The sequence below is a fragment of the Nothobranchius furzeri genome, chromosome 8 (assembly GCF_043380555.1).
Source record: "Nothobranchius furzeri strain GRZ-AD chromosome 8, NfurGRZ-RIMD1, whole genome shotgun sequence".
Taxonomy (NCBI): Eukaryota; Metazoa; Chordata; class Actinopteri; order Cyprinodontiformes; family Nothobranchiidae; genus Nothobranchius; species Nothobranchius furzeri.
This window is the reverse complement of record NC_091748.1, coordinates 63371452-63391989: the sequence shown is the minus strand read 5'-3', so window position 1 is coordinate 63391989 and position 20538 is coordinate 63371452. Positions and strand designations below refer to the sequence as shown.

The following is a 20538-nucleotide window of genomic DNA, read 5'->3' as shown; positions in this document are numbered from 1 at the left end:
CAGATTACACTTTTACTGCCGTAATCAATAACCCTCTCAGCCGCACGCTACCAGCACACACCCAGACTTCCACGTTGAGCGGCGCGGGGTTTTCTTCCGGGTCCAGAAATAACACATAAACCTCCGGAGTCATAAACTAGGGAGCTGCTGTCAGTAAACTTGGTCAATTAAATGCGAGTGGAAGGCAAACAGGAGACTTCCTGCTTGGGTGGGAACCTGGAGCTTAGCTCTTCCAATGGGAGCCCTTCGACCGCTTTAATATGAGACTATCAAAGCTGAGGCAGTTTTACTGCTGCAGCGGTGCTTCAAAGAGATGAACTTAAGTCCCAGTGAGGTCTCTTTATTACGCCCTACTGGACTGTTATCAAGTCAGAACGGCTTTGCTTTAGTCCTCAGTTTGGTTTCAACTAGAGGTGGAAACCTGATTACCTTTGACACTGAAAGCATTGAGTTTGCACAAAGGACCAACAGTAGGCTGGTGTGTGGCTGCAGGTTCATTGGAACGATGTGTGTGAGAAAAGAAAAAGGGCAACAGGTGCAACCAGAGTAAACAAGGGCCACAGGGCAAGGAGCAATGGCCGTATGGTTAACAATAACTAGCTTTCATCATAGTTTTGTTTCACATGAGCTCAGATATAGTGACGAGCTTTGAGTTCTACCCTCCATGACCTCACGCCACCATAAAGTCATGCGGCACACAAACAGGCTGCAGATCAAAAGCAACACAGTCCTGGTCTATCTGGGATCCCGCTCCCCAGAAATCACATTCCTCATTTCTGGTTGATCCCATTTGGGGAATTCACTTTCTCAACTGTGATGCCTCAATAGTTAAAGAGCAAGTCACCCCCAAATCTACTTCTTTTTTTTTTGCTGATAAACTTTATTAATGAGTGTCTAACTGTGCTGTGGACACATGTAGTCAACAATGTGGCACTTTGGTGAATCTTAGTTCAAACTAAAATATTCTCCCTAAAAATGTCTATGTTGCGCCCTCTTTAGGTAAAAACTCCACGCTGCATTTTAATTTAAGTCTGACATTGCTATTGGCTAAGAGGTACCCAATGATGTTAGCTGGTACCATATGATGTCGCAATGCCACTGTGGGCCTGTGTGTGCGTATTCGTTAGCGGCTCTGCCCTCTCGATCTGCTAGGCAACGCCTCCTTGTGGCGCATTTTTTCAAACAGGAAATGGCAGTGAAGTTAGACTCTGGGGGGTGACTTGAGTTAGAGGACAATGTTTAAACGATGCCTTTGCTCACCACAAACAGACCCTGGATGGTCTGACCATGCTTTTCTGATCTGTGAAGGATAACCTCTTCACCACTGCGGCCTCATACATTAATCAGACATTTTTATTTCATCAGCCGAAAACAGATTTTCTGTTCGTTTACCAGAGACAAAATTAGAGCACTAGGTTGTAAGATAAAGAAGAAATATCCTTTCTATAGCACCTCTCAAGATAAAAATCATGAGGTGCTTCACAAAAACAAAAAATGTAAAAATATAAAAAAGCATTTAGAAAATGTTTGAAAATATATTCAAAATGAGCAAAAATAGGCAATTGGGATTTAAAAGAAAACATGTTAAGAAAGAGAGAGAGTGAACAGGAAAGAGGGAAATCAGTGGATCCTGAGGAAGGTGGAATAGGTGGGGAGAGCAGAATAAAGAGAGAGTGGTGAAGAAGGTCATACAAAAGCCAGCTTGAACAAGTGAGTCTTCAGCTGCTTTTTGAAGGAGACCACTGAGTCCACTGATCTCAGGCTCAGGGGGAGAGAGTTCCAGAGTCTGGGGGCCACAGCAGAAAATGATCTGTCACCTTTGGTCTTTAGCCTGGTGCTGCACAACCAGTAGGCTTTGATCACTGGACCTCAGGGATCTGCTGGGGATGTAGGGACTAAGAAGATCACCAATGTAAGATGGTGCTTGTCCATGTAAGGCCCTATAGACCAGAACCAGGATCTTGAAATGAACCCTGAAGTTGACTGGCAGCCAATGAAGCTGGAGGAGAAGCGGGGTGATGTGGGTGTGTTTGGAGGACTTGGTCAGAAGCCGAGCACAGGCATTCTGAACCACCTGTAGACGATTCAGGGAGGTTCTGCTCAGACACGTGAAAAGAGAGTTACAGTAGTCTAAGCGTGAGGAGATGAAGGTGTGGAGAACTGTCTCAAGTTCAGAGCGGGACAGAATGGGACTCAGCTTAGCAATGTTCCTGAGATGGAAGAAGGAAGAGCGAACAAGAGAACTGACATGAGAATCCAGGGTGAGAGCTAGGTCAAAGGTCACGCCAAGATTCCTGACAGAAGGTTTGGTGTGAGAAGCAAGCTGACCAAGAGAGTCTCTGACTTTGGGAACCAGCTTGTCTGGGGCACAGATGAGGATCTCAGTCTTATCTTCATTCAGCTGAAGAAAGCTCCCAGCCATCCAGGTTTTGATAGATAAAGATAAGATAAAGGGACAATTTGAAACTTTTTTATGGTTTTAAATCATTTTCTTGAGCCAGTATATGCTAAATGACCCTTTACAGGGTAAATGAAAGGCCACCCAGCCCCTATCGCCCCCTGTGGCCAGAATATCCCACTTGCAACTTCACAGTTGCCGGTCCGGTCAGCTGGGACCTACCTGACACTGCTGTCTGGCTTTAGCACATTTCCTGCATGTTTTAGATTTAGATGAGTTGTTTCGTTTTGTGACGAGTCACTCCTCTAGACACTTGGGAACACTGGGAGACGTTTGAGCTGTTAGATTAAGGTGTTAAAAGACTAACGCACAACGAGGAGATAGATTCACTTCTACAAACGAACACTAGGGGGAGCTAACATATATTGCGCAATAATTGGACATTGGACAAGAATACTCACATTATTATGAGGAGCATTTATGAAAGGAAATCAGTGAGAAAAACAGCAGTAAAAATGTGAGTCATTATTGTAAAACTGCAATAAAGGGTGATGTTAATTGTTTGCTTTACCAGCTGGGATGCGAAGATACTTAGACACTTAAATATAAACATGGTTAGGTTAGTAATGAATAAAAGCAACAGATTGTCCCTGGAGTTTAAGACATTAAGGTTTATGAATTTAGGACAGCCTTTTTCATGTATGGAGTCAATAAATAAAACACAGCCTGACAATATTCAAAAGACACGGAGGTTATTATCTGAAAATGGAATTAAACATGAAACATCATTATGCTAGTACCAAATTTAGAAGTATGTGTATCTCTATTTGCAGAGTTATTTTCTGGAGTAAAACATAATATGAATATATTGCGATTTAAAACTATGTACAAATAACAGATAATTTTTTATATTGTTATACCAAGCATCAACAAGAAGAGGCATGATTTGTGACTGTATGCTGGTGAAGGTGCCCAGTCATCCAGGTCATGGTAATCCAAAAGAGTTCAAATGAAGGCAAGTGAACTTCTTTGGGTTCTTTGGTTGGATACATGTCTCCAAGAAATCAAATAAGTCCAGTTGCCTTCATTTGAATCTCTTCTGATGACTAGTGACTGTTGCATTGCTCGAATGTTATGATTTTAGTTTTCATGTTTTGTTTTTGTTTTGCTTTACCATCACAGATACTATAGGTGTGGTACCGGTAATTTAATTTAGTGGTGGGAGACATAATCTGTGCTTCATCCTATCCCTTTTCAAGCAGATTATGTGCTGCAGACTAATGTGCATCATGTTTGTGCAGTTACATCAATATTTAGCCCTTTGATGCACGAAATATGAAATCTTCAACCATGATTTTTGTAACAATTTTTTTCATTCATCTTTAGGTGTGAATGAAACAAATTTCAACACATATGTTTTGTAACATTTAATAATTTTCAAATAATTTATTACATGTCCACCTCAGTGGACGGCGTGCGTTCTGAACATGAAATATGTTGGCTTGACTTGCTGAAGTCCAAATGGAGGGGCAGATGCAATAAAGTCTTCAACAGCTGTGCTTAATAGCAAAAACAAATAAATAACAATTTGGAGTACCTGTCCACTGTAGTGACCATTATGCATTAAAAGTTTACACACACACACACACACACACACACACACACACACACACACACACACACACACACACACACACACACACACACACACACACACACACACACACACACACACACACACACACACACACAGTGTGTTTATGCCCTGCTTGTTCTTTCTGCTTTGCTGTAATTAGGTATTTTAATCCTTATGCGGTACATGGTGGAGGTCGTGTCAGGTTGTCAGAATTGGATGAAACAGCTCTTTTTGTAGACAGAACATAACTTTAGAAGTTGGAGGTTACGAATGATATTCAAACACAAAACCACCACCTACAGAGCCATCTCAGACAACATGCATTATCAGCTCTCCTCATTTTTTTCAACACATCTGCAGTGGTCCCTGGTATAAATTACTGCCATCACTATCCTTGTGGGAAAAAGCTCTGGTGCTCCTGTTTGAGGAGGTACAGGTAGTCAGAGGAGTGGGGAGCAGAAGACAACAGTACATTTTACCTGTGGTTGGATAACAGCAACACAACTCCACCACTGACTCTATTTGCTTTGCAACATAGATGTTTAATCTCCACCAATAACACAAGCCTGGAGGAATTGCTAATGCTAATGGTTAGCTTCTACTAGCTGAGACGTGCTCTTCTATCTCTTCAACAACAGCCTTTCTTGTCACAAGCCAATTTGGGTGAGTCCATAAATGCTAATTTTCAATGTGATGTACATCTGCCAGGCTTTTCCAATCCTAGCCTTTCCCCATCTATCTTCCATCAGCGGCTAATGCAGGAAACATGTGTAGAAGACTATTTTCACGTTCAGCCTGCATGTGAAACCCAGAGTGACCGATCATTTTTAAAAGAAACAGTTTCTTAGTAAACTTGGCCTTTTAATAATTTAAGAAGCCTCATTATGGTCTGAACAGTGGCTTTAAAAACACTCCAAAACCATGTCTGTTTTTGCTGCAGCACACAGCTACATACTGTAGCTTACTTGCCCTCAAGCTAACATATTGCCCAATGTCCAGAGGCCAAACATCTTCTGTGTTAGCAGTGCATTAAAAACAAAGGTGTCCCATTTCCTGGAAACCGTCCATTTATGGGGAAGGACTGTTGTCAGCATGTCAGAATGAGGCATTAAGGCTCAATTTGCCCGACAACCCATCAAACCCCTCTCTTTAGCCTCTCAGGGGGCCAAACGCCATGCAGCTGCGAAAGAGAATTATTCAGGTAGCATCCAGTTGGGGATATATTAAGCCAGATTTAAACCTTTGCCGACAACGTAGCTATTGTTGTTAAGCTAAACAGGTAGCGGCTGGTTGAGTTCTGTCGCCCAAGGATGGGTCGGCAGGCTCGGCGGACTGGTGGGGGGGTTGAGAGACATTGAGAAGGAGCGGAATGCGCCTTAGGTCTGATAAAATAAACAAGAGGAAAGGTGCTTGGAGCCGAAAGGATCCAAACCGCACTCATTTTTTATGCAGTCTGGGAGGTGGTAGGGATTTATTTGGATGTGATTGGGGGAACAAATTCACAGCATGAATAAGTTGGTCCTGTCTGTGGTTGTTTTCGAGAGTTTCAACAGATGGGCACAGATAAACATCGCCAAATATTAAAGAATTCTCAACATGAGATTGTGTGTATTTCAAGTTCTAGAAAATTATTTATAGATTGAATTACTTTTTCAACTTCTTTTACAATCGTTAACGTTTGTAAGTGAGGTTCAGTTAGTTTGGAGCGAAGAAATAATGAAAGTAATTTAAAATTTCATTTGAGACAAAAAGAAATCACCTCATTGTCTCAGCATTATGAAAATCTATTTGCCAGAGGGTTTCTGAGAGACTTGGATCAGCAATGAAGCTAGCGCTTAGCCCTCTGCGGTCCCTCTGGTACCCTCTACCCCCCACTTTAGCCCCCCCTGGAGGTGTAACGAAAAGCCTGTCAGTGAGCTGGTCTCCGTCTGAAGGAAGCACCCACAGGTCTCCTCTCTCCCACCTCGCTAATGCTGCACGGACTGATCCGCGTCCACCCAAACAGCTCCCAGTCATAAATGCTTGACTGACAGATTCAAACCTAAAGGATAGTGATCAAGATGAAATGTTCTTGTTTCGGGGGGGGCTTGTGGAAATTATCAATAAAACATAAAAAAAATTAAAAAAACAATCAAATTTGAATGAGTTAGGAATCAATACAGCGACCTGGGAGGTGGCTCTTCAGGCTCGCCTTGACTCTAACGTGTAATTCATTTGTAGCTGTCAGTAACGGCTCAAACAGGCGGTGCTCATAATGTGTGTGAGTTGTTGCTGTCTCCGTCAGTCTGTTTCAAATCGAGCATGTGAACCTCGTTTACATTCACCGCATATGCACCCGTGGGCTAATTACGCTCAGGGTTCGTTTGGCGGCACTCAGAGGGTTGTGGGGAGTAGAGGGGGCATGTCAGCCCTTCTTGTTTATGATAAAGTGACAGAAAATCATTGGGGGGTCAAGTACCCCCCCCCCCCCCTTTCAAACCCCAACTGCCCCGAGAACTCCTGCAACAGCACAGGAGGTGCGTGATGTGGGCGGCCTCCCCTTTAACGAGACCATTAAAGGGCTTGTGTCCCAGTCAATAGATTTCTCTCATTCTTTTTCTGACAAATTTGAATTAATAATTCAGCGCCAAGTGCCCGGGGATGTGTATTTTCAACATGAAGGACAGCTAATCCATAGTGTCAGTTTCCTCCTCTCTGTCTCTCCATCCTTCTCTCGTTTGACATCAACACACAGCTTTTTTAAACTTTTTATGCATCAGAAGATGGAAACCATTGTGTGACTAAACAAGTCACAAAACCTCTTCTATAGGCTGCAATTAAGGTTTTATTTGTTGTTATTTATTACAAGATTTGCTTCTTGAAGCTTGACTGCATCGGTGACTGCATGCTGTTGGAATTTTCAAATTCAGGACAATTGGAGCAAATCCACAGAGGGGGTGGGGGTGGGGGGGTGACTAGTGATAGGGCAGTCGGTGATCCAAATTTTATTGGTAATGTTTGGTAAAAAGACTTAAGTTACATAAAATTCGACCTCATTTGAGTAAAATCAAGTAGAAATGATCAATGTCTTATGAAAAAGTGTGTGTGTGTGTGGGGGGGGGGGGGGGGCATGTTCCCCCGTCCACCCAAAAATGTATTTACGCCCATGCTTCCTAGAATGAAACAGCTGACTTAGTTGCTGAGAAATGTCTCTGTGTTGAACACATTCCCAGGCCTGGAGTGTGATGCCAGCATCAGCTCGGGGGTGTAGATGCCAGGTGGCACCAAAGGACCGCACAATGCTCTAAATCTGTTTTTAACATAACCAGAGTATGCACGATAAATGTCCACGACAAACTACTTATATTGCTTCATGTTGCACTAAAAAAAATCCTATAATTATATCTGCAGTTTCTTTACTTTGTACAAAGACATTTTTGAAAATCTCCTCTCAGATCTATTCTTTTTCTTTTTTCTTGATTAAAACATTGTTCAGAACAAGAGCAAAGAGAGAATAAAGGAGCTGTGGTAGCTGAGGAGTGAGGAAGGGCACACAGGTGGAAGTGCAAGAACAAGAGACGGCAACAGTTGGATCATCTGTGCTTTAAAACATTTAATCACTGTCTCTGGTTACACACACACACCACAGCATGTGCACACTCATCACCTTAAAGCTCTGCTGTTTTCTGCTCGGCTGGGAGTATCTTGTAACCACATTGTCTAAACACACAAACACACACACACACACACACACACACACACACACACACACACACACACACACACACACACACACACACACACACATTTGTGCACACAGAGGCTCAAAGAGCAAAGGTTGTTTAATCTTATAGCGGCCACCTGACCGCCGCAGTCGGAGCGCATGCCTCTGCTCTATACATAATCACACAGGGACACAATGGCTGACAATCCACATGCCAGGCAGTGCTGCCATTCCACAGAGCTCCATTTGTAATATCAGAATGGTAGCTGGATGTGTGTGTGTGTGTGTGTGTGTGTGTGTGTGTGTATGTGTGTGTGTGTGTGTGTGTGTGTGTGTGTGTGTGTGTGTGTGTGTGTGTGTGTGTGTGTGGATGGGGTCTTTTTTACTCACATAGCCCACTCAGCAGTTTTTAATTTAAACAGCATGTGACACAAACTTGAAGTCGGCTAATTGAGGTTTATTTAACCATCAGAACTCTGAAAATGTCTTTTAAGTTTTCCATGATGCAACAGTTGTCCAATGAGAGACACTAATGACACATCATGAGCAAGAACAGCAATAAAAGTCTCACCATAAAGATAACATGATAGAGTAGCTTCTATAGGAATACACTGACTGCATTAAGAGTGTCAATGACTGACGAGGTTGGTGTGAATTGGGGTCCTTCTGATTTGGACTTTTAAATAGCTGAGGGTCTAAAAAGGTGCATTTGGTCCATAGGTCCTAAGATAACAGTGTAAAAAAAGCAAATTAACTTTAGGCTGTTGGAAAAAAAATAATTATATTGGAAAAAAATAACTGGAAAGAAAATAAAATACTAAATTTGTTATTATCCTCTTGAATCGTCTTGAGCAATGTTTGTTTCCACATTTTCTAAATGTCTTTTTAAGGTGTCCCTAAAAAAGATTTTTTTTAATTGGAAACTGTTCTTTGAGCTTCTACGAAGCACATTAAACATTGTTGAGGCTCACAATGGCCCAGGAGCCCTGATAAGTGGCCAAACACAATCCCAATATGACCCCCTACGAGGATTGCCAGGTGTACCATGGTGGCTCAGTGACACTGACTGAAGCTAGAAACTTGGTGTTCTCTGTGTGTGGTGGTTGAGCGAAGGGGGTTGTCGACAAGTGGGGAATAGGACTAGGACCGCAGTGGATCCCACTTTTCCAATACATCCTACTTTGATGTCCTCTAGTCCAACAAGGATGTTAGTAGTAGCTCAGGCTAGCGTTGTTTGGTGGGGAGACTTGCTATGACCAACGCTCATGGCTGATGCTGAATTGGGTTGGGACATACTAAGTTTTTGGTAGGCTGTGCTGCATTAGACTCCTCAAGCTGCTTATATTCAACAACAACAAGGAAACAAACTGCCCATCATCTAATTCACATTTATTTTTTGCCTGTTTATTGACACAACGAGGGCTCATCCCTTGAGTCTGTTCAGAGCCTGAAATCTTCATAATTTAGAGTTTTGTAAATTGCTTTAGAAAAAAGAGTTGCCAAATTCACAGGCATAAAATTAAAAAGATTGAAGGACGTTTTTCTGAAAAGGGTTAGTTAACATTGCTCACAATGAGTGACAAAAGAGTTAAAGTCAGCCTGAAAAAAATAATGGTCAAGACTTCAAATCTTCTACTGAGTTTAAGTCTGGCTGCTGGAGTTTGTTGTGACCTCCTGAGTTAGATCACCGGCACTAAACGATAAAAATAGCAATGTAAGTCATCAAAACAGCAGGTTAAACTGCTTATAAACAGCCAGGGACCGGATGAACTTTTGTGGTAAAAAAAAATTCTATTTCAGCAGAACTCTAATGTATGCACAATTTGTTTTCAGAGTCCGTTTTCATCGACTAATGTGAGTGTGCCCTCCGCAGGGCCCTGGAATGCCCAGGCCTGTCCTCCCTACCCCAAACAGACATACTCAGTCTTTAATTGGGGAGGAGCAGCAGCCCTCTCAGCTCCAGCACTGGGACCCGGACTGTGGCCACTGAGAATGCATTAGTATTAGCATTGCAACAGACCAACCTGTACATAATGATAACCTCAAGCTCTGCCCACTGGGAGCATTCCCTGTTCCCCCCCCCCCCCCCACACACACACACACACACACACACACACACACACTTTTTTCACCCCCCACCCTCCCCTGAACACACAGTCACATAAACAAGCAAGTGCAGCACAGCCCCAAAGGTGGGCATCCCAGCAATCGAGGTGTGTGTGTGTGTGTGTGTGTGTGTGTGTGTGTGTGTGTGTGTGTAGATATCAGGTGCTGCCGTTCGGCTGAGAAGTGTGTGTGATGATCTTGAGTTCCATTGATTGGGACTGGGAGTACAGAACCAGGGGCTGTTTGTCCCAGAAGGGCTACCGTACTGCTGCTCGGTAGCCCCCTCATAAATGTTTTAGAGGCCCGAGCCGCTCCAGATTCACCCTTTCTGGGTTTAAATTCTCCTTTACAAAACTCACATCCAGGTTTGGGATGGAAAAGGTTTGTGGAGATTCATTTTAGCGCAACAACATTTAAGTGTTGACCTCAGTGTTTTTTTTTCCAAGCAGCAAACTGAAACTGCTTGTAAGACATTTAAAAATTAAAAATTTAAAATAAAATTTCTCCAGTCTTGTTCACACTAAGAGGCTCCGCTATCCCGTTATCTTATACCTTCCTGTATTATATCCTGAAGTCCTCAGCCAGCTGAAAAGCACCTAAATGCTACATGTAAGACGATGTTACCACAGAAAACACCTGACGTACCAGGCGGGCCGTCCCTGCCTCCCTTCGACTGCTAAGTACCAGCTGGGAGGTGCTCCGCGTTATGCAGCTGGTAATAAAAGTTGAACATTGATTTTCTGTAGCAGCTTGTAACTGTTAATGTTGAGACATCAATAGCCAAAGCAAAGCACTGGTTCCTTGATAGGAGGCCGAGAATGTGGAGGTCGTGAGCAGAGGCTGACTCTAAATCACAGAATCTATCCTCGCCGATCGATAGGACAGTAACTGCAAGTGTCCGTCTGCTTTCCTAATGTTTTATAATAAACTGACAGCCTGTAATAAGACCGAGGGAGAGCAAGAATGAGAGGAGGGGAAGAGGGAGAGATGGAGGGCAGCATTTTCTCCATAGCCTCCCTGCTTTAAATCATCCAGCATGGGAGTGCTGGAGACGAGGAGGAGGAGGCAAAAGGAGGGACACGAAGAAGAAGAAGAAGAAGAAGAAGAAGAAGAAGAAGAAAAAGAAGAAGAAGAAGAAGAAGAAGAAAAAAACAGCTTTTACAGCAGCATTTGTCTGGTTGTTCTCTCTGTGGAGTTAATGAGTGTGTTGATAAAGGAGAGCTGAGGTTTTAGGGGGTTTGTCCTGTATTGCTTAAGCAGAGCAGTGAGTTAAAGTGGATTTAATCCTGCAGCCTCCATGCTTTGGTCACCAGGTTCAAGCAGCAGAGACCAGCTTCTATAAACAAATCTAACATGGTGATCCACTTCTCCTTCAACACTGCTGGTGAATGAGTCACCTCTGCTCTGCCGATCCACGGTGGTTACTTTGGATTTATTTCCTTCCTTGTGTTTTTCTAAAAGTTTTACGTGAACTTTTGTTTCTGCTTTCGAGTCGTGAGACAAAATCTGTAGATTTAGAGAAATATCCTCGGCTGAAGTCAGCCCCATTCCTGCACCCCTAAGGTGTGCTTTCCTAACCTCTGAACAAAGTGGGGCTTGTCAGATGCTTCATGTTTAAAAAAAAGAGTTTTGCTTTGTAGACTTTATTTCATCCTGAGAACCTGAAATCTAGAGCTTCAACTTGCGTTAAAGGATTCTATTGAAGGGAACACAGGATTTTTTGTCTTAAGTTATAATAGTCGATGCAAAACATGCTTATTAAGATCTTTGCTTAACATCACTCCTACACGACACAATTTCAGCAGTTTTATTCTTGATAGTTTTAGTACCATCCAGAATGAGTCATTTTTGGCTGCTATAAGCTGAGAAGCTCTTATATAAGGGAGGGGCTCCGAGTAGAACTGCTGCCCCTTCAGAAGCAGCTCTCTCTTCAATCAATCAATCAATCAATCAATCAATCAATCAATCAATCAATCAATCAATCAATCAATCAATCAATCAATCTTTGTATAACACCTTCCACAACCTTAATGGAAGCTCAACGTCCTGAACAGTACTTATAAGCATAGATAGACATCATAACAATTAAAAGGACACGTGAGAGGTGTTTCTATTTCTATTTCCCCATTTGTGACGTCACAAACAAGAAACAGCTTGTTTTATGCACATCATTCCTAAAACCAAGCACTGATAGAAAACAGATGGACAGATTCCTTTCATGTTTGGAGTGTTTATAGAGGCAGTAGAGACTGTAAAATGGTGACATTTCAACAGAAAAAAGTCTGAAACTCACAGAAAATTTTCCTACATTTTCTTAAATCAAACTAAGTTGACAGAAACTTTTACTACTTTTTACTCATTATCATCCAAATTATTTTAAATGATTTAAACCTATAATTAAAACAATGTCACATGACCATGAGAGTGCCAGGACAATGACTGTTTCTGTTGCTGTAATCAGAACTAAAGCATAAACTGCTGATAATCTGGTTAAAAATCAAACTAAAACAAATGCAGGTGGAATGAAGAGGGTGTATGGGGTGAGAGGTGGCTCTCCTGTCGTTGCCCTCCACCGGCACGACTCACTGTAACAGCTGGTAATGACAGTATTACCAGGTAAACGTGGCAGTCTGGAGACCCGGAGCTTTTATAGCTTGATAAAGTCTGAAAGCCTTTTTAGAAAGCCTCATTACCTGGAATTCCCTACAAAGTGGCAGCCTGCATCCAAAGCCGACTTGCTCACCATGTCGGATGTTTCTTTAACTAAATTTGATTGAAAAATAGACCAGCTGTTTGGCTTCATTCTTGCTTCTGATCAGATAAAATAAAATAAAATAAAAGTTGGGGAAACTCAAACATGGTTAGCTTAATTTAGCTACTTCTCTGTTTTTTTGAGTGTTTGTTTCCTGCATCAGAATGATGTCTGGAGCAAACAGATGGAGAGAGAAAAGACTTGAAGGAGAGAGTCCTCTTCTTTTAATCAGCACACATTTACTGAGCACTTCACTCTGCTGCACAACCCAGTGATGAAAAAGCTCTGGGTGCACCACATATGTGACACTGTAAACTCTGTGTGGACTTTTATCACTTTCGTGGCTTCCTCCGTATCTCCAGTTTTGTTTTCATCAAAATCATGAAATTCATTCACTTGCAATGTGCCGGTGGACCAAAACGTGAGTCTGGCAGGCTCAGTTCACGCTAACAGATATTACGCCCACAGCTTTTCTTAATGGAAAGCACAAGAGCACTCAATGTGCTGATGGTAGAGCGTTAGTTTCTGATTCACTTGCTAAAAGTAATGCAACATTTTCAACACTTCTAACAATCCTGCAAACAAAAAACATGAGCATGCTCCCAATCTCCACCCCTACACCACACTGGCTGCTCTTTGGAGCTGTGATAAATAATTCTTCTAATACACACCTTGAAACATTCCAGGCTTTTAGATTTTTCTGTTTCACACTTGGTGTTTTCGTGTTATTATTTCGTGCATTTGTTTTAAGCCACTTGTTCCTCCACTCAAGGTTAACCTTATCAAGCTATCTTGTTTATGACGTTTTTGTTTAGCTTCGCTGCTTGTTTTTAACCATTTTCTAGTCCCTCTAGAGCAGGGAAAGACGGGCAGATTTCACACTCAGACAAGGTCTTCTGCAGCCAGGGCAACACACACACACACACACACACACACACACACACACACACACACACACACACACACACACACACACACACAAGAATTTATTTGGGTATTGATCCGGTCAAAGGTTTAAAAAAAGAGTGGAATTTGATGAGTGGAATGCCAGAAAACAGGGTTGGTTTGCATTATGAAGATGGATATCTCCGGTCCTACACCCCGATTAAGTTGCTAATAGTTAAAACTTAATCTGTGCTGACTGAATTCCTTTATTTGACATTGGTCTCAATGAAAACATGAATCGAACTGCCACTTCTAATGTTGATCAATCCTCAATCCAATTCAATAATTTAGCTTTTTATTTAAGGAAATTTGTGTTTGTCTGGCTCCGTGTGTGTGTGTGTGTGTGTGTGTGTGTGTGTGTGTGTGTGTGTGTGTGTGTGTGTGTGTGTCTGGTATGGTAACTTGCAGGGATCAGGGCATTGATCGCTAGCGGTCTCTTGCTTAATTAGGGCCTACTTGCCTGGGAAATTATAATTTTTAATTTGGTTTCTTTTTTTACTCTTGTTGGATACACACACACACACACACACACACACACACACACACACACACACACACACACACACACATACATGAACGCATGCACACAAGCTTTCTCAGTGGTCTAGTGGTAGAGTGTCCACCCTGAGATCAGGGTTCGATTCCTGGTCGGGTCATACCAAAGACTTTGAAAAAATGGGACCTAATGCCTCCCTGCTTGACACTCAGCATTAAGGGGTTGGATTGGGGGGTTAAACCACCAAATAATTCCCGAGCGCGGCTGTGTCTGCAGCTCACCGCTCCCCCAGGGGATGGGTCGAATGCAGAGAACACACACACTGTGTGTGTGACAACTAATGGGACTTTAACTTTAACTTAAAAACAGAAACGCTAGGGAAACATGTCTATCTTTATTGAGGTAAATCACTTTTGCTTTGTTTGTTTTGTTGTCAGCAGTTTTTTTTAAATTTATTTTCTGTCTGACCTTGCAGCCTGAAATACAGAAAAAGACAGTTTCCTGTGTGTGTTGTGCTAATCACAATAATGATATTCCTCTTATTGTACGGGACCAAAGGTGTGAATGTAAATACTGGAAAAATACTCCATAAAATAAAGAAATTCACCTTAAATGATTTTAACCTTTCTGTGACTCATATGTACTCTTTTATCAATCAATCAATCAATCAATCAATCAATCAATCAATCAATCAATCAATCAATCAATCAAACCTGTATTTATAAAGGGTTAAATCATGTTATTTTTACTAAAACAAACAGCGGGTTCAACATAACCAGCTGAATCGAACTTTTGTTAAGAGGTGAAGGAGAAGTTAAGCAGGAGAAGTGAATGGGAGCTAAAGATAAATGAATACTGGTGGTGACATAGCCATGATGGATGAAGATGGACAATAAGAGACGTGAAAGGACAGCGCTAGACAACGGACGACCTGAAAGAGGAGTGATGATTTGGATGGAACGGATCAAGTTTTCCTAACCTCCCACATCAGTCTGGCTAATCAGCCTTTTCTCATAAATAGACATCCCTTCTGATCACACTGAACAGAAAAAATCACTTCCACCTGTTTTTATTTCATCAGTGGAAAATGGTTGCAACCATCAGACCTGTCACAGATCTGTTCCTGCTCCGAGTGACCCCAGACGGGGTCTTCTTTCTGATGCTCTGACTAAATACACTCCCAGCTTTGGGTTTTATAACTCTGTCATCCCCTTCATTCTAGATTTATAAAAGTTAAGATTAAAATGTCTGATAAAATTTTACATGAAGCACATCATTCGTTCAATCAGAGTTTGGGATTAGAAACTTAACCCCATGTGTAGACATTAACCTCCACATTATAATAGTTTATTCTCTTAAACTTACACTAATTTTTATTATTTGGACACTTTATATTGACTTTAAGTCTAAATTTTTTCTTTTCCTTTCTTTTATGTGGAAGTTTGTCAAAAATTTTATAAAATTTTTTTGTTCATGTTTATGAGAGTCGACTGTTTTTTTCTTTTAAATCACACTAATGCAAATTTGGGTCTCAGAAGGTAAAATAAGCTAATTTAAGGTGAAATATAAATGAATTCCTATTAATATAATATAATGAAATAAATTAGAGACCTTTTTGCCATGCACTGATTCCATTTAGGATAAAGGACATTGTTTAAGGCTCCATGTTGCGCTCTCTCCGCCGGGACCATTTACTGCCCCACACTGCTCTGGCAGGTCCTCTGGCTCTCCTCTCAGCTGACAAGTCCTGGCAGCACCTGTCTGACCCAATTACATGTGATGGGGTCTGACCCACTAAGCTGGGTTAAATGGTTGCTGGCTGAACACTCTCTGACCTCTGTCACAACATCTGCGCTATGGAAATGATCTGCGATGCATCAGCCATCCAGTCGAGGAGTAGTTGTTGTTTTTCTTTCATTACACTTGCAATAGCATAACTTTCTTTAATATTTAGAAGAACACCGTCCTTTAGCTTTTAAATAAAGGTCCAACCTTAACTTTCCGCTAAAAGCACTGTTTGGTGCTAACCTATCCCTCACCTTGAGTGATGCTCTATCTCCAGCTTGCCCATCTTTGTGTTCGGTCTTTAAGCCTTTTAAAGGAAATCAAAGACCCCATTAACAGTGTCCTGAGACCGAATGACTTATTCTTTACTGAACTCTAACCTGGCCAGCACTCAAACTTGAGTGTTTGTGGCTCGATCTTGGAGACGTACAGCTTAATCACTGCTCTCGCTGAAATAAACTCTACAGAGATCAATGATGACAAGCTGATCACAATGAGACCGTTTCCAACATGACGGACTTTAAAAACCTTCAACAGAGACACAGTGAGAGTGAGAGGATGCGGAGAAAAAGAATAATGATCGAACGAGATCAAATAAAGAAATAAACCACAGAACGGATGTCGGGCTGAAAAAAACACAGATCATGACGAGTGTCTCCTCTCAGCCGGGCTGACATCTATATCTCCGTCTTTATCGACAACTTGCTTAACTAAAAGCTCTTCTGGCAGGGTGGAAGAGACTGATTGACTTCACACAGGAGAAGTGTGTGTGTGTGTGTGTGTGTGTGTGGGGGGGGGGGGGGGGGGGTATGGAGGGAGACACAGTGAGAAAACTAAAAGCACAACCCAAACAACCAGGAACAGACACATGATTAACATCATAATCTGTGTTCCAGGACACATCGTCATTTCTATGGCAAACATAAAGGTTTTGAATGTAAAAAGGTGATTATGATGCATGTTTAAAATAGAAAATTTACAGATACATCCTACTAGCTCTAAATAACGCATTGTTGTTGCTGATTGGATGATTCACTTCCTCCTTCATGGAGCAATTTTAAATGCCACATTAAAGATGAAATGAAACTAATAAATAGGAAGCTTTTGATTTTCTTTTTTGGTTCAGTCATCAGTGCACAGCTACTCTCACGCCTCATTTCACCACATTTATTAAGTGACTGGGCGCAGGTGGACATCTACTGAGACATGAATACACCAGTGCTGTGTACCGCCATGCACATTATGCATATTTACTCCCTGGAAAAACAGGTTGGCATCACGGTTTTTCTCAGAGCTGATCAGCTGTAAATGATATTAATCAAATAGACTCCTAACACCCTGGCTTTATTTTGCTCTGCTTCTCTCCGTCTCGTCGACACCTCCCCCCTCACAAAGCTGATCCCCTCCGCTGGCTCTACGGCACCCGTGCCTCTCCTCTTTTTGCGGGAGGCCTCGTGAACAGGCACAGCCTGGGGCGATACACATCCCTCCGGTGGGCCTTTCATTATGGATGATTCTTCTGCCAAATTATTTAGGGCCTGAGACCGAGAAAAACCCCTGTCTTTAAAAAAAATAACATGACAGAACAAACATGCATACATGCAGAAAAACACACTCCAAAGTCCCTCTGCTCTCCTCTCCATTCCTCTCACTTTCCACCAACAAAAACATTAATTCCACCTGATCTTGTGAAGGTGTCTCTGCTGCTCATTAGTCCCTTTTAATGCTGGGCGCTGATAAGGAAGTGAAGGCCCGGCCCTTGTGAATCACACATGTTTACAGGAAGGAAGTGGAGGATGAGGAGATTATTCATCCCACTGTTGCTTCATGTGCCATAGAAGAGCCCGGCTGAGTGAAGCTTTTATATCACTGGTGTCATTAATAGGGAGTTATCCAAAAAAGTATTTGGAGTTCTACTGATTAAACGTGTGGTTTATTCAATACATTTGCAGTGTTCTCTTGTAAAAATAATTTCCTTAATGAGTCATTTAAAAGAAAAGCTATGATGCTCCTGTTCTGAGATGCAGAAGTTTGCTGGTGCAGAGTTGGGCTGGAAACAGCAGGATTACTCATCATTAATTATATGCACACATCTTGCCTCTGATTGGCAAACAGAACGTGTTCAGCCATGTTGCAAAGTCACTATCATTAAGGCACTCCCCGCTCTCTCACCTCACTGCAAAAAAAAAAAAAAGCCTTTCTGTGGGCGTGTGCAAGCCAAGATGGGTGTGGCCATGCATGCAAATTCACAGTGTGACATAGATATGTGAGGATTTTCAAATCCCAGTGTATCACCGTCTATTTTCTATCAGAAACTAATGCAGGAGATAGGTGTAGGAGACTACTTCATGTTCACTCTGCATAAAAAAGACAGACTATAATCAGAAATAATAATTAAAAACATGTTTTTTCAATCAAACACACCTTCAATATTCATGATATGCAAACACCAAGCCTCTGATTACTTTTCTACTGGCTCCATTAATTCTTCCCTCTAGGGTAAAAACACAACAATCTCCACAAATAACAAGCCTGAATGCATCCCACCATGTTGTAGAGTCGTTAATGCTAACGGTTAGCTTCTACTAGCCTAGATGCTCTCTGCTCCGTCCTGGCAAGATGGGTGAGTCCATGAATGCAAATTTTAAAGAGTGACATAGAGCTGTCTCTTTTTTCTGAACTGAGCGTTGCCCCATTCATTTCCTTTTTGTAAATGCAGGAAATGGAGTGGATGACTATTTTCATGTTAAGTCTACTCATTTCAACAAAAACAGGTAAAAAAAATGTTTTCTCAGTGAATTTGCTTTTCAGCTACAGTTTTGCTGCCCGCCAATCAAATGATATGAACAGTCGTGTCACCGATGGGGCAGCTGTTTCAAACTACCTCCATCTCCTTTCAGATTTCTGCTCCCTCCCTTCTTTCCTTCACCCTCACTGCCCCTTTTATCATATCTTCTTTGAGTTCCTTCTTCCACAACAAATCAATAACAACACCCAGGAAGACTCATGGCAATCCCTTCCATCAAAGTGTATCGGACAAAACAAGAAAACTTTAATTGAACGGTCAGGTCCAGAGATCCAGCCTCTTCACTAAAGCACTTTCCTTAGAAACTCACCCAGGCTAAAGAGGACCAGGAACTTGAGGCAGACAAACTCCCGTTGGTCCAGCTGCAGGGAGCGTAGTTTGGCTACCAGCTCTTGAGCGTGGCTCAACAGATTATTGAGGGTGGCTCCCGCCTGCGAGGCGATCACCGCAAAATCAACCTGGAAGGAGCAGGGAGAAAGAGAGAAGTTTGGACATGTTAACACTTTGGTGGTTATGCACCGTGGTTGTTTATGTGTAGACCCGTAAGAACTAACTCTGAGACTCCCACACAAAAACCCCAACAAAAATAAATAGCTCTAATTTTCTTAGGTCTAAGTCATCCATTCAAACGTGCACAAACACACACTTTTTCTCAAAGTGCACTTCAGATCTGCAGCCGCAGCACATTTGTCTGGGAGGCAAGTCCTTAGCTGCCACTCAGGGTAAGCAGGACCATATTAAAGTTTTATATTTATTGACGATTCATTATCATAATTGACTGAGCAGGGGTTTTCAGGGGAAGGTAGACGTTGGTGCGCGCAGCTCCTGAAGCTCAGAGAGGAAGGGAGTCCCTGCGAGCTCACATTTGCAATTAAAACCAGCCCCGGGGTGTGGAGTTTATTTATTGTGTAAATAAGATGACTAGTATCATTTTTCTATCCGACTGAACAGGCCAAAGCAAAGTAGATTATGACACTAGGTTTTCATCTTCTTTGACTTCTTTCTTTTACCTCGTGAGTCTTTGTCCCAACTTCTTTGTGCCTCCCGCTTCCCCGTCTTACCACCCGCTCGCCACGAAGAGTTATGGCTGTGGAAAGCAGACACGACCTGCCCCCGCCCAGGGTGTCAATCAATTTACATAAAATCAACTGTGCATGAAATAAGTTCATTGAAGGATTGGACTGTTGATGGCGCTGCCTTGGGTTATTACCTCCTCGCCTTAAGTGAAAAGAGAGAGGAAAAGATGCAATAATGTCACTATAGCCGACTTAGCACTAACTCTGACTTTGGTGACCTGTGCGTCAATCAATCAATCAATACTCTTTTATTACACCGTCTGAATGGAGCGATGTTGAGGGCAAATATGTGAATACACCGTCACATTTTAACATTAATATGATGAACAATCCCTCTAAAAGTGAAAAAAGGAGGGTGAGTTTATGTTTAGAGAGCTCTGAGACGTGTTGAGGATGCAGAAAGAAAAAAATGTACCTAGTTTGAAGGCACAAAGTATGTGACTGACAGAAAAGTGTGTTTTTTCCCCCCTCGCTGTGATTCGAATTTCATGTAGCCCACACCAGGATTCATGATAAAACTGACTGCCAAGCTTGGGGGCCTTGCTTAATCATTCAGGAGATCATTGCAGTCTTTGTCATTTGATGCTTGCCCACATTTGTACAAGATACACTGAGTGTTTGATCTTATGACAGGAAAAAGAACAAGCACTCATGGCCACTTCTCTCTGATGTTGGCGACACGACAACACTCGGCAGCAAGGAGGCAGAGAGAGCGAACGAAAGAAGAAAATATGAGAAAAGATGGGAATTAGCAAGCCGGGACTGACGTACGTAAGGACGAGAGAAAGAGCAAAGCAAAAGCAAATGACAGGTTGTAGCAGTTAATTTGCTGCTT

At 42.1% G+C, this 20538-nt stretch overlaps 1 protein-coding gene across 1 annotated transcript in view; it reads right to left on the bottom strand.

The window, feature by feature from the left end:
- The window catches only part of nr5a2 (nuclear receptor subfamily 5, group A, member 2), a 70354-nt gene that overhangs the window by 6432 nt on the left and 43384 nt on the right, over positions 1–20538 (bottom strand). Inside the window, exon 6 of the mRNA XM_015970737.3 lies at positions 18938–19085. Coding sequence (XP_015826223.1) covers positions 18938–19085 — 148 coding nt within the window. The remainder of the gene's footprint in view (positions 1–18937; positions 19086–20538) is intronic.